Source organism: Tenrec ecaudatus, chromosome 12 (assembly GCF_050624435.1).
Source record: "Tenrec ecaudatus isolate mTenEca1 chromosome 12, mTenEca1.hap1, whole genome shotgun sequence".
Lineage (NCBI taxonomy): Eukaryota > Metazoa > Chordata > Mammalia > Afrosoricida > Tenrecidae > Tenrec > Tenrec ecaudatus.
Window position 1 is genome coordinate 58,806,537 of NC_134541.1, and position 14,918 is coordinate 58,821,454.

General features: G+C 44.3%; 1 protein-coding gene across 4 annotated transcripts in view; it reads left to right on the forward strand.

The window, feature by feature from the left end:
• Positions 1-13,135, forward strand: part of OPCML (opioid binding protein/cell adhesion molecule like) — a 732,004-nt gene extending 718,869 nt beyond the window's left edge. For all 4 annotated transcript variants that reach the window (XM_075527874.1, XM_075527877.1, XM_075527875.1 and 1 more), the window contains one exon: positions 13,035-13,135. In XM_075527874.1, coding sequence (XP_075383989.1) covers positions 13,035-13,135 — 101 coding nt within the window. The remainder of the gene's footprint in view (positions 1-13,034) is intronic.
• Positions 13,136-14,918: the final 1,783 nt, after the last annotated feature.

Sequence of the window (14,918 nt, forward strand, 5' to 3'; positions counted from 1 at the left end):
TCTGAGCCCCCGAAGATATCTTGCTCCCTGAACATGTAATTGTACTAAAGGGATGCTGTCTTTGTGAGCCCACCTGGTGCCGTGGCACCTTGAAATCCTGCCCGACCTGGCTCAGCCTGCTTTCCTTAGTGCTGCCTCTCATGAAGCCATTCACTTTCCATCAACTTGCCAACCCACTTCGCCTCCTCTGGGCATGACGAAGAGCCCATCTCCCTGTCCTCGAAGTACAAACCGGAGAGACTCTGGCCTTGCTGACATCCCGGGGCTGCCGGGTGTATGATGTGCTTAATGAGGCCTATAAATGCCTGGATTACTGGAACTGGCAGGGGAGAAGGTCTGAGAATGCAAACACAGCCAGGGGAGGGAAGCGACTCTAGAGTGAACAACAGCTTTCTCCCATCCGGAGTGTGAAACCGTAGCGACACAAATTGGTGACATTAAGAGTGACATCAGGAATAGGGGCATGTTGGCGCTGCAGGTGACAATGACGAAGCACTCTCCTTAATCTGGCTTCTGGGCTCTGGCGTTTCCGACAGCAGAGTACCTGTAGCCCCCCTCAGAGGACTTGCCACCACAGCCATGCCCAGCATGGGGAGGGAGGCTTGATCTCCTTCTGACCCCCCATTCCCAATAAATCCATATGTCTGCCGGGTTCTTTACATCAAACTCTTTAAGGAGATTCTGCATAAATGACTTCTCTTACCTCAACCTTTCTCTGGTCTCCCTCCTCTAAGGGCACCCCAAGATAAATGAACAGAGCACTCCAAATCTGTGCCCCACAATCCCTCCATAACACACCATCTCTGGGCTGTTCTGCTTCCCATGATAGACATCTACAGAAAGAAGGGGCTTTCACACCTGTAAAGAGTTGCAGACTCTGAAATCCACAGGAGCCCTCTGCTCTGCCCCACAGACTTGATAGCAGTGAGCGTGAGAATGTTTCTCTCAGGTGTCTCAAGGAGGACAAAGACAGGTGGCCCTAGATAGGTGAGGATTCTCTTAAAACTCCCAGTTTCTGTCCTCCCTAGACGGCTGCACATCATTCCTTCATTTCACGTCCAGACCTCTTAACAGGAGGAGCCAGCATTCCCCATGTCCACTCCCCCAACTCGGTATCCATCTTTGTCTCCCAGCCCCTCCTCCCCCATAGTTCAGTCTCCTCTTGGCTCGATCATTGGACCTTTCTGCCAACTCTGATTCCCGTCACCCCATTTCTGGGTTGGCGAAATAACCACGGGTGACATTCATCTTGTGTTTCCTTCTCCCCCTGATTCTAGCTCCTCTGCCCCCCGCCATAAACGTTGTTTGGGATAAGATGACAAGGGAGAACAGGGGAAATCTTCTGTGTCAAGCATCTTAGCATTATTCCGTAGCCTGTGCTAAACCCACTTGGAATGCTTAACAAATGAAAATCAGCGGACCTTGGTGCAGACTCATTTAATCAGAATCTCCAGGGAAGATCCTGGAATGTCCTTTTCCAGGCAAGCTCTCCCAAGTGACCCCTGCCACACAACGAATACCTCTAAGAAGTTGGTGACAATGCTCAAGCCTCTGCCTCTGAATGCTCCTGAAGTCGGAGTAAAAAACCCCCTCTCAAGAAAGCTAAATCAGCCTACTCTGCACAGAATCTGCTGTGCAAAAGACATGCGCCTTTAATGGTAGAGAGCAACCTGCCATCAGTTCCATGCCATGGTTGCTTGAGGGGTTGGGCAGGGAACCGCTGAGGGACAAAGGCAAAGCTGAAGAAAGGAACTCCATTCACCACCTTTACCACCCAAGACCTCCTCATCTCTTGAGCATTACCAAATCCCCTTGAATAATTAAGCATTTCATATTCTAGGCTTTCATATGGCCTGCATTCTGTTTGAAAGGGGGTAAGTTACAAAAACATAGAAACGTTTATTAAACAATTATATAACACAAGAATCTAGTCTTTCTTGAGAGATCTATCACCTAGATGAATACATTTCTGAAGATAGTGTTTCCACCTCTATAGGCCCTTTCTGAATACTTGAGCACTCTGAATTTTAACACTTCACAATGGCAGTTTGGGGCATTCTAAAGGGACTCACAGCAAATTCTTTTAAAATGTTCTTCGACCTTTGAGAAGCAAAAGATATGTGACTGCACAAGATCAGGGTATACATAGGGTATGATTTTCCACTAAAATTTGCTTAGATTACTCCTTGCCACCTCTGGAGAATAAGCAGGTGCATTGTCATAAAGGTGATGGTAAGATAAACAACCAACCAACCAACCCAAATCCAAATTCACTGCCATTGAGTCAATGCCAACTCACAACAACCCTACAGGGCTGGGTAGGACTGCCCCTTTGAGTTTCCAAGACACTAACTCTTTACAGGAGGGTGGGAAATTCCCAGTGCAACTTCCAGCATTTTCTTAATAAGCCTGTGATCATCCTGCATCCTTTAAGAAAATCTATCATGATGACCCCTTTGAGGTTCCCCAAAATATTCACCATAACCCTGAGCTGACCTTGCTGTCTTGAATTTAACTGATGCAGGAGATCCCTTCAGAAGGCACTGTTTGGAAGGAGCTTTTCATTTGAAAGGATCCTAAGGAGAGAAAGACAAGTGCATGGCTGAGGAAACATGTCGGCCACCACCCATGGGCTGTTCAAATGTGCTTCCTTTATGCATCTGTGAACTGCAACCCTGGGAGAAACACTTTTGACGTCCCCTTGCATCCCCCTTCCAGGGCCTTGCGAAGGAAGGCACTGTATCTTGTGATGGGTGTTGCCCACTAAATGTTTGTTCAATTAATACTTACAGCACCCAGTCAATAGGGGCATCAGTTATAGCCTCTATGTAGTTTGAAACACTTCACTCAGCAAGAAAAAAAACAAGCACATTTTCAAAAGGAGTTTTTGTCCTATTCCCACCCCCAGTGAATCTAAATGGCTCTTTCTCAGACACACTGCCTTGTATTACAGTCTTCCAAATGTTCCAATTCTAACCTGAAATGCAGGTTTGTTTATTTGTTTATTTTCCCCTCACTGGGTGCTCCTTGCGAGGGAAATTATATCAACTATTCACTGTTGAGGAAGAAGCTCCTCACATGATTTCTTAGTGCAGAAACATCACAACTTGTCGACATCTGTCCATTTCCTGCTGACAATGTATATGATTTTATTTTCCGCACCCATGATTTAAATCCAGGTGAAGGGGAATGAGTCATAGCAAAAGCTTCCATTGCTGTTGTCTGATGATGACAGCAGCACAATTGTTTGTATTTTATCCAACCTACAAAATGTCCACATACTAGAAAAATTATGCAGACATTTCACATTTCATTCCTGATGAGGCTTCTTGTCTCTACCACGCGCCCTCCCCTCTTCTGCCGGAATCCTTGATGTCTGGCTGGTAGCCTCAGCATTGTGAGTTTCACCCTGAGCATGCAGGGTGTGCTGATGCAGCGCAGACACGGAAGCTTATGGTTCCACAGAGACTCAAGTCTTGCTTCTTTCAGGTTTATGACGAGCTGATAGATTTGAAATTAACTTCTGACATGGACTTCTTAAACCCTTTTGTCTTTGTTGTAAGCCCAAAGCAAGGGGTGGTAAAGAGAACAAAACAAAGATGGCTGCCATCCCTGCCTCTATATCTGCTACAAAGACTGGCTCATCTTCCTGTAACACAGCGCAGGGCCATGTGTGCTGCTGTTAATTACAGAGAATGGAGAGAAAGCTTCCTTTGAAGGGGAGTGATGTGCCTTCATCAGCGAGCACTGCTGAAAATAGGGTTCTGTTTCACCAACAGTGGAACACACACATCCTCTAATTAGATTTCCTTGCCCCTCTTTTAATCACCGAGAACATCATTATCCTTTTGGTTCCTCATTAGGAAGGTCACACAGTTCATAATCATACTTGCAAAAACCTATCCAAATTTCGGAACACAACTGTATCTAGTCAGACTTCAGAAATTTCATTGATCTCCCTGTGCTCTCACCAAGTTCATTTTGCCTGTGGGCGCTTCTTTTTGGTCTGGTTTGGGTTTTCATGTGATCACTCCGCCACATGCCATGTGAGTAGAATTACAGCAAAAGAGGCTACCTTGGCTGAAGAACACTGCAAGATTCTATTACCAATTTGGAAAGGGAAATGGGGGTGCATGCTCATATCTGGATCCCTTGCAATAAACACGCTCCTTTCCCTCTTTTTTTTTAAGTTTCAAACTCTCTTATGTGGCAGTATCTCATCAGAAGCTGCCAGATGGCTCTGGGAAGTCGATGCTGCATTTGGATACTCAAAGTCTTTCCTTCAAGAGGGTGCTCCGTCACCCATGAACGTTGCTAACATGTGTGGGGCCAGGGGTGGTCTACTGCAAGCTGTAGCTTTTTCAGGCTTAACTTTGATCAGAGTGACTCTTCCAGTGTTTTGTACATCTTATTTACCAACATGGCCATTTGATTGATTGATTTATAAGTCTTAGTTGTGGGTGAAGCCCAGCTGAGCTTTGCGTCTGGGCACTTCTTCCTCCTGCTGGTCCATGGTTCACAAACAGGTTGATCTTTGTGCCCTGTGATCATTTCTGACATGTATTTCAATCATTTCTGCTTATTTCTTCTAACTGCTGAAGGCTAGCTTGGTTTTCTGGGCACATTTGTCCCTAAGGTGTTTCCTGGTTACGGGTGTCATCGTTTCCAATTTGTTTGGGTCTTCGCAGGATCATTTTAACGTTTACATGTAAAGACGTTCAGCTCTAGGCGTGAGGGCGGTAATTAATTTTTAGCATTGAAAAGAGCGCAGGAAGAGAAAGCGTGACGAGGAGAAAAGGCACGATAGGTGTCGTCACTCTCAGTTTGTCCCCGAGTAAATATTGGATGAAGCCCATTGTTTGGAACACCTAGCCTAATTTATTTGACTCATTGTTAACCATAAATAAAGTATTGATGGTTCAATGTATCATTTACCCAGAGAAAGAACTGGCATCCTGAATAAACTCCCATAGAATGATGGGCCCTCATCAGGTAGGTTTTATCTGTGTTTAGCAGCCGTGCGGATCCTGTCTAGAGGGACTGGCTCACTTGCTCAGTGGCCAAGTTTACTGTTCAACTGGTGTTTGATGGTTATTTTGGACACCTGCTCTTACAGAGGGCCTGTAGATTCAAAGCAGGAGTCTCACAAAATGTGTTATTTTAGGGATCAGCAATTACTGTCCTCTTTCTAATTCACCCAATATTTGTTCAACCTTTGCTATCCACTCATTGATTTTATACACATCTTGGCTAATCCTCCCAGCAACTCCCATCCTTCTCCCATTTGATGAAGAAACCATTAGAGAGAAGTCAACAGTCTTATTCAAAGACACCTGCTAGTGAGTAGTGGAGGCAGAATTCCAATTCAGTTCTGTTTGACTTTTAAATTCAAACTATCCATCAGGCAGGGCAATGCTGAGTTCAGACTACCCAAGAGTTAGGCCAGCCTCTAGATGAAAGAGATGACTTGTTTCACATGACTTTCCCCCCAGAATCTGTGAATAGAATTGATTGTTTTATTTAACTACCAAGACTATAGCAGAGAATATGATTAAAAAAAAAACCTAGGTTAAGTGTTAGGCTGCTAAAAGAAAGGAAATTATGGTTTGAATCCACCAGCCGCTACCAGGGAGAAAATTGAGGTAGTCGACTTCCATAAATATGTACAGCCTCAGAAACCGTAGGGAATTGGTCCACTCCATACTCTAGGGTTGCTATAGGTAGAAATTAACTCAATGGTAGTGAGTGGACTATAAGCTCTTTGAGCAAAGATGAGACCCATGTTTCTGTAAAAGAAGATCCAGGCATATAGTAGGCACTCATGAACCATCTATTGAAAGTCTAGCTGTGATTTCTGTGAGGGATGGTTGGAAGGGGGAACAGGGCTTGTTTCTTTGGCAAAGAAATCTCCTTTGCTTTGCTTTACATATGGAGCCTGGCTTTAGTGCTTTTTAATGCCGAGTCAGGATCTCACATTCTTCTTGCTCATGCCAAACGACCCCTTTCGACAACAAATAACTCAACTTTAAACTGTCCAGCCTCCTCACTCTTTTACCTACCCAAACCCACTCCTGGGCCCTAAGCATTTACACAAGCTTATGGACAACTTCTAATTGCCTTTTGGGGTTATATAAATTTCTCTCACTTTTAAAATGTTGAAGTAACCTCTACTCACAAAAAATTCTTCATCCTAGGCACCTTCATTTGCTACACGAGTAGCTCTTAAATCACTACGAAAATGTTGAGCCTTTTCTGAAGGAAGGTTAACTATGAGCTTTCAAGCATCTGCTCTGATACACCTCCAACCCCCACTTAAAGACATACTTAGGAGCCGACCCCTTCATAGCCCAGGGACTGCCTGCCAGCAATAAATACTCAAGTAAGTCAACGGTTAGCCTGAACTAAAACAAGGACTCAAGTTCAGACTGAAGAAGAGGGTGGGCTTCTTCATCATGAGCTTTAGTGGTTGGAGGCTAAATTGGATCAATTGTAGTAATGACAGGACTTTTCTCTAGACTTACAGATATTGTAGCACAGACAGCATTCTACTTCAACGTAGACCTTGACATGTTCTTTTGGAAGATAACTCTGGCTCTTTGTCTCTTGATTGGTCACTGCCAGCATATTAAGCCATGTGACTGACCCTAAGGGGCTAATACCAGTCCAATTCAGTTCCCCGATACTAGGATAACAATCTTTACATGTTCCGTTTCATTTAGATGACTTCCAGTATCCCAGGTACTCCATGTTCCTAATACTCCATGTTCCTAATATCCATGTTCCTAATATCCATGTTCCTAATATCAGTGGGTACCTGCAGCAGTGTCTTTGCATTCTGAATGGTGTTCCACCAGCAAAAGAAAGTCCTGAAACCTTTTCGCCATCCAGGCCATCAGGACGACTCTATCTTGAGTAGACAGCTGTTCCCACTATATCTTGAATATCTTGCAACCAGAGGGGCTTATCTTCCAGCACTATATCCAACAATATTTCGCAGCTATTCATATGGTTTATGCAGCTAATTTTTCAGAATTAAACTGCTTATTCCTTCCTCATAGTCTGTCCTAAGTCTGGAGGTTTCAGTGCAACCTGATCACCATGGGTGGCCCTATGGCTTTGAAATACCAGCGGAATCGCTTCCAGCATAAAAGCAACATGCAAGCCCCCACCATATGTGGGAACCCAGAGGGGTGAGGAAATTACTGAACAATATCACTAATATCACATGCTAGGACATTTTTGCTGAACATAATACAAACTGGTTAAAGAAGTACATCAGCAGGAAGCTGGCAGAAAATCAAGCTGGTTTCAAAAGAGAACAGGAAATGAGGGATAGCCTTGCTGACATCGGATCAATCTTGGCCAAAGGCAGAGATTACCAGGAAGAGGCTTACTTGGGTTGTAAGATGTGTGTCAGTATTGTGTCCTTTCACCATACTAATTCAATCTCGATGCTGAGCAAATAGTCTGGGCTTGATGAAGAAGAACATGGCATCAGCATTGAAGGAAGCCTTGTTCACAACCTGCCATGTGCAGAGGCGTTGGGGAAATCGGCTGCATGAGATCTCGTTAGAGTGTTGAAAAGCAAGGATGTTACTTAGAGGGCAAGAGTGCTCCTGACCCAAACCATGGTATTTTCAATTGCCTCATAGGCATGCGATAGATGGACATTGAATAAGGAAGACCCAAGAAAACTCAATGCCTTTGCATAGTAGTGCTGGAGAAGAACAATCTGCCAAATAAAACACAGACTGCCAAAATTCCAAACTAGTCTGTCTTGGAAGAAGCACCACCAGTGTCCTCAGAGGCATGGATGGTGAGACTTCATCTCACACACTTTGGACATGTTGTCAGGCGAGGCCAGTTCCTAGAGAAGAACATCATCCTGGGCAAAGCAGAGGAGCAGCGACAAAGAGGAAGGCCCTCAACCAGATGGATGGACACAGTGGCTGCAACAATGGACTCAAGCACAGGAACAATTTTGAGGATGGTGCAGGACCGGGCAGTACTCTGTTCTATTGTATGTAGGCACACTATGGGTCAGAACTGACTTTATGGCACTGGCAGTTTATGCAGATGGCACAACCTGGCTTGCTGAAAGCATGGGAAGACGTGAGGTCCTTACTGATGAAGAGAAAAGATTTTATTGCAACTAAATCATTATAGATTGCAACTGGGCCAATCAACAGCATCATGTTTAGTGGAGATGATTGTCCAGCATTTCATTTTACTTGAATCCACTATAGATGAGCCATCAAGACATCAGTGATGTGTTGCATTGGGCAAACCTGCTGCAAAAGACATCTTCATGATGTTAAGAAACAAAGATGTAATTAAGAGATGCCTAACCCAAGCCATGGTATTTTCTGTCACCTCATATGCATGGGAAAACTGGACAGCAGAAGTGAAGAATTTGAAGTTTGAAGCCAGAATGTTCCTTAGAAGGGTGGATGGTGAGACTTTGTCTCATGTGCTTTGCCCATCGTATCACAAGGAACCAGTCTCTGGAAAAGGATAGCATGCTTAACAAAGGAAAGGGTTGGGTAAAGAATGACAGAGGAAAATTGGAAGTGCTGGACTGAAATGGATTGCCACGATGAACTCCACCGCAACTATGAATGTGAGGATGGTGCCAGACGAGGCCACGTTTATTCTGTTGTACATAGGGTTGCTATCCGTTGAACCTGGCTTGATGGCATCTAACCACCAGAGAAGTGGGGGACACAGAAAGGGGATTGCCTGAAACTGAAAATCCTTAGCAACCATGATCGTCGCATGACTACCTTTTTAAAGGGAAGTAGGCTAGTCAGTTTACTATGGCTACATATATAAATTTTCAAAAATTCCAGTGAAGAATTGGTAGTATTATCCCTATTTCCAATGAAAAGATATCTTGTCTCAGATCATGCAGCTGGCAAGCTTCAGAAAGGAACTTAAACTAAAATCGGTACAGCTCCAAAGTTGCATCTTCATAGTGGTCAGTGACTATAGCTCAAGGAGCCTTTAAGGGCTCAAAGCCTGAGCCGTAAGCTCTCTAAAGAGCAGGCATGTGTAGAAGACATACCTTTGTGCCTAGACATTGTCTACTTCATTTGTTTCTTCATGGAAGCCCTGCTCCCTAATGTTTCTTTCAACTCCATCTCTCCTCAAACTCTGGTCTTTTGTTGAGGTGTATTTGAGAAGTGGTTTTCTGTAGGTGTACATTCAACTGAGAATATTTTTGTTTCTAAATTTTGGATTTTAGATGTAATTTTCTACATGTTTCTATAGAACAAAAAGTGTAAAACCACCACTTGTATTCCTTAACTTATTAAAACCACAACTACTCTCAACCTGAGTGCATGACACATGCAGGAATTATCTGCATCCTTTCCCAATTCCCAGCCAATCAGAACTACCATAACAATACAGTGAAATAGGTTCATGGCTAGTGGCCTTGGTCTCCCAGTCCTCTAACCTAGGGAAGGGTACCAGTGAGTCCCTCTCTTCCTGCTCTAAGGAAAAAGGAAAACCAAAGGTCTTCCTGTCAAGTCCTCACTGTGTTTTGGTCTGTTTTGTTTTGTGATGCATTCTGCCATCACCTTTATTTGCAAGCAACAAGCGCATAGGTTCATAAACAAAACCAATGGGAAGCAAGCAGGGTGCAATCCCAGAGAAAGCAAAATTGATTATAGTCAAGAGAGCAATAGCTCTGTTTTTAGATGTTTGGGGGCTCTGTTGCCAAATCTCAAATGTGCCCAGGATCTGAATGAGAAAAATCCATGCTAGTTTTAATCTATATCACAGTGTATTAAATTAACTCCCTGGCTGGAATAGCCCAATCATTTCTCATAGACTGATTGACCAAGGGCACTTTGGCAGCAAATTGCCATATCATCTGGTATTATAAAAGCAGGTGCTCATCACACCTGGTAAAGAATAAAAACTCCTGAAGCTGCATAGAAAATGGACTAACACGGAGATACTTGAGTGGGTAGGAATCTATGATGCTTTCTTGCTGTCTCAGGGGAGTTGGCACGGTTATGCACCAACTTGGCAAGGCCATTTGGCTGTTTATCAGTGGTCCCTCCTAGTACCAGATGTGGTTTTCATTCATGCAGTACCACAGAATGCTAACAGGAGAAACCAAAGCCTGAGCCCACTGCCAGTGAGTCAATCCTGATTTATAGTGTTTTGTAGGACAGAGCAGAGATACCCCATTGGGTTTCCAAGGCTACGGGTTTTTATGAAAGCACACTACTGCATATCTCTCCAACAGCATAACTGGTGGATTTGAATGACCAACTTTAGGATTAGCAACCAAGTGCTTTAAACACCATGCCGCAAGGGCACCAGAGAACAGAAAACCAACATCTATTTCCATCAACTCGATTCCAGCTCATAGTGTGACCTTATATCAGGTTTTCCAGACTGCAAATCATTGCTGGAGCAGACAGTCTCATCGTTATCCCAGGGAGAAGCTGGTGTGTTTGAACTACTAACCTTGTATTGATTTCACAACACCACCAGGGCTCCTTTCCCGGACACAGAAGGGCCTTATAAAACATCAAAACTAATCTCTGCTCGTCTTGCAGATGAGAAATCCAAGTCTCAAAGAGGAATGTAACTCAGGGAGGGGCAGCAGAGTCACAGATAGAAATCCGGTCTCCAGACCGCCGGTCTATTCTCACTGGCTGACAGCATGCACAAATGCCTCCCCACCACCTACATGGGGCGGGAGAGTGTAATAACTAAGAGCATACATTATCGAGCAGTGGGCCTAGGTTCTCTCTAACGCGAGTGTAAACGTGTATAAGCCATTTACTTCCTCTCTTCCTCAGTTTCCACACTTACAAAATGGAAATGAGTCCCTAGCTCATAGAGTCGATGTGAGGATTAAATGGGTTAATGTATGCTTAGCATAATATTTGTCACGGAGGGAACAGAAAATAAATGGTTGCCATTGTTACCCTCCTAAGCAAGCAGTGTAACCTGTGTATCACCGTATCGCTCTCCTGGATCATCATCTTTGGAGGACAGGACTGAGGGAAACTGTGCCTGGAGACCGTCCAGCTGATCAGCATAGCCCATCTTAAGACAACTGATGTTTTCATTCAGCCACACATGCTAGAAGCACCCATTTCTCCTGATAATTCTGTCTCCTTATCTCTTCATACTTCATGATTTTATGATTTGCTTTCCTTATATTTCCTCTTGTCCTTTCTGTAGCAGTTTGACCTTATACAGATAGCTGGATATCCACAGAAATGTTCATTTCAATAGTTAAACTTGGCAAAAATATTATTCTTACATGAAAGACTTTTATTTCTCCAGAGTGGAAAGTCTTAGCATATAAAATATTGCGCACTACCAACCCAATGAATTAGACTTACATATACACATATATCCATGTACATATACACATATTTGTCACATAAATGCACTATACACATATATATTAATGCATGAAAGTTACATATATATTAATGCATAAATTTATGGGGGGAAGAAAACCTCAGGCACGTTTTTCAAAGGTAGTTACCTAGTATGGACAATGACCTTCAACTTTGAGCACGTCCAACCCGGTACAGTCTGTCATCGGATATGATTCCTTAATATCTGCGTCTCACATGGTGGAAGTCCCAGAGACAGGCAGTTTTCCACACACATTTGAAACCTCCCGTAAGAATGGCAGCACTGCAGCAGGTCATGGATCCCCCCTTTTACTAATAAATAACCTATAACAAAATTCACAGAAATATGACCCAGGTCCTCAGACTGTTAAGCAATTGTGAGATTTTAAATTATTTTAGTTGATTGAATATCTTGAAAATCAGAAGATGGCAAACAGCCATGGCACAATCTCTGTAGTAGGGACAGACTGGCTGCTCACTACTGAAGGGAAAGACCTGTCCTTTGACAAGGACAATCACCTGCCCTAGACAAGGTAAGGGGTGGGTCCAAGTCATCGAGTGGATGATTGACAACTGACTTGGGACCAAATACTGCCTCGTCTTTGAGAGCAGCAATGCATATTTTGAGTAGGACAGTGTGCTCATAAAGAGGCGGTGACGCTCTGGCATGAGACAGTAGAAGGAGCATGCTGAAGCTCTCTTGTAGCTTTGACTCTCTTGACGAATCAATTTTGCTTTCTTTGGGGTTGCGTTCTGCTTGCTGTTCATTTGATCTTTTGTTTGACTATGTGCTTGTGGCTTGCAACTAAAGGTGATGGGAGAAGCCAGACACAGAGCTAGCCATTGCTACATCTGCCCAGGGGCTCTCTGAGTAAGCCAGGAAATCCCACGTTACACAATCTGTCTTTTGGAGGCTTGGTGTAGGAGGGGACCTGAGGGGAGAGGATCAACACAGTTCCCTGGGGTTGCTTCTCACTGGAATGTGACTGAGGAAAGTGGCGGGAGGACTACTCGCACTTCAGGCAGACTCACCGCCTGGCTGTCTGAACTAGGCATGCACATTTAGCGATTTCACTAAAGAGCTCATTCACAGAAGTGAAAACTCTCAAAGACACTGACCCGTTCTTTCTGAGCAGCTCCAGGGGAAGCTTCCACACTACCACACTTGAGAAAGCTAGTCTCCTGGTGCTCACAAGATGTCTTTGCTCTTTTCTCCTCCACCTGCTTCTGACACGCTGGAACCTCGCTACATGTCATGTCTGTCCATCCCCCTCTTCCCTGTCTGTGCTGGGAACAAGTTGAGGGACAGTTCTTGAATGACCTCATGTTCTGCCATATTGTCCCTGTCAGGCCCCACCCTAAGTGACCCCCAACCCCCCAGTGTCCTCTTCTCTTGGGTTAACCCCAAACTTTCAGAGGAGGCTCCAGTGTTCCAGGCATACCAGGGTTTGACCTCCTAGAATTTAAAAATATATATATTCCTTTTGGCGACTGTCTACTATCCAACTTGGAAGGGTGAGTGGCACTGGGCTGGGAGATGGAGGACTGTTCTCGGGCAGCATGTCAATGCATTTGCTTGTCATGGGGTACTTGTGTGGCCTGCGGTGAATGCTAACGACCTGTTTCTCTCTCCCTGCGCAGGGCCTGGAGCAGTCCTCGATGGCGTAAACGCTGCCTCTAGAGCGCTGGCTTGTCTCTGGCTAGCAGGGACCCTCTTGGCCCACTTCCTCGTCAAGTTTTGATCAGACACCATAGGTCCTCCGAGCAGCGCCTGCCTCGCCATGCCACAGACTTGACTCGACCTTGTGGAGGGCAAGCCAGTTCGGGCTGTTTTATTTGCTTCTGATCTTGTTTTCACTTTGGTTGCTTTCCTTGGCGTTTTTGTTCCAGCCTGGATGAACGGGGGTTGGAGGGGATGGGCAGGGCTCTAATCTGTAGGATAAGCATTCGTTGGGGTGTGAATCTCTCCCTGCTACCTTGGCCCGGCTCTTCCCTCTGCTTCTCTCCTCGTCGCCATCACTACCACCCCCATGCACACCCAAACCATCGGTTCCATTTGGGCAAAAACATCCCTCGTGATAAACACCATGAAGACACAACCTGATTCATAATATAGTGCACAGTGTGAGTTACAACTATGCGTCCTATCGTCTGTGTCATACAATTTGGACCATTTTTCCTGATTATAGTGTACATATTCCTCTTCTGAGTTTATGATTATCTCATTATATTAGGGTTCACATCTTTGCTTTCTGGGAAGTTCTCTCAATATATCAAGATGCACTTGTATATGTGTGTGTGCGCATGTACATGTATCTATGCACACATGCACACAAACGCACATATATGGAAATGCATATTCCGTACATGTGAAAGCTTGTCACCTTGTCTGCCATTGCGCCCTACATGCTTCATCGATAGGGATATGAGGTATGGAGCTGAGCCTGCACGGCAAAACTACAATTGTAGATGCCGTGACCCAAAACAGAGAAGACTCCTTGGAAATAGGACTTCTCTTTAAAACAGTGCTGGACAAATTCATAAAGCATGATTGATATATGGTTGGTTCTTTAGATTTTTATCAAATTATCAAGATAAACATATGGCTATCCATCTATTCAACTTTCTGATTTACTTATCTTTCCAAATTATCTGCCTACCTGTCCCCCTCTCTAGCAATCTGTTTGCTGTATCAATCTATCAATGTAATTATCTAACACTTCTGTAGGTTCCTTTTCTCGCCAACTCTCCTTTGCCATATTAATCTCTAATCAGATTTTGTTGATCCATTCATTTCTCCTCTAATACCAGCAGGCATTGGTATCTTCGAATTTACCTACCAACTTCTCATGTGAAATCCAAGGATTCACAGGCTAACAGCATAGAACAGCAATACTTAGTACCACGAACTCTTTGGAATGTGGTACCTTATCCATCCAAAGAGGGCTCTGTTAATCAATGCACCAAAGTCCCCACCTGGTGGTCAATCACTTGCCAATCCCAGAAGAGACTGCATGTCCTAGAACATCATCCTGGGGAAATGATCAACCCTGGAAAACCCTTGATAGGGACTTTGTTTTTTCTTTCATGCTCGATGAATCAAGATACCACTCAAGAGAGTGCATGCCAGGAGCCTATGGGACTTATTTCATTGCTGGCTTTCCTTAAAGGCAACAGTATAAGAAAGCTCACATACACATGCACATATTCACGTATTTGTCTCTGTCGTGTGGAGAGACCAGTCCACCTGCCCGAGTATGGTGCCATCAGCTATTGTCTTCTCTCTGCTCCAGTTCTCGTGGAATTTGCTCGAAAACTCTCCAGTTAAAAAAAAACAACCCCCGATGGAAGCCAACTGCACAGTGGGTGTGTACCAACTCTTGTATTTGTTTCAGGAAACTCTTCTGAGCTGAGGGCACTGGGGCACGTGACTTAATTTCTAAATACTTGATTAATACAACACTACAAACATAAAGGAGAGAGGGAAGGTGACACACTATCATCTGATGTGAACTGCGCCTACAG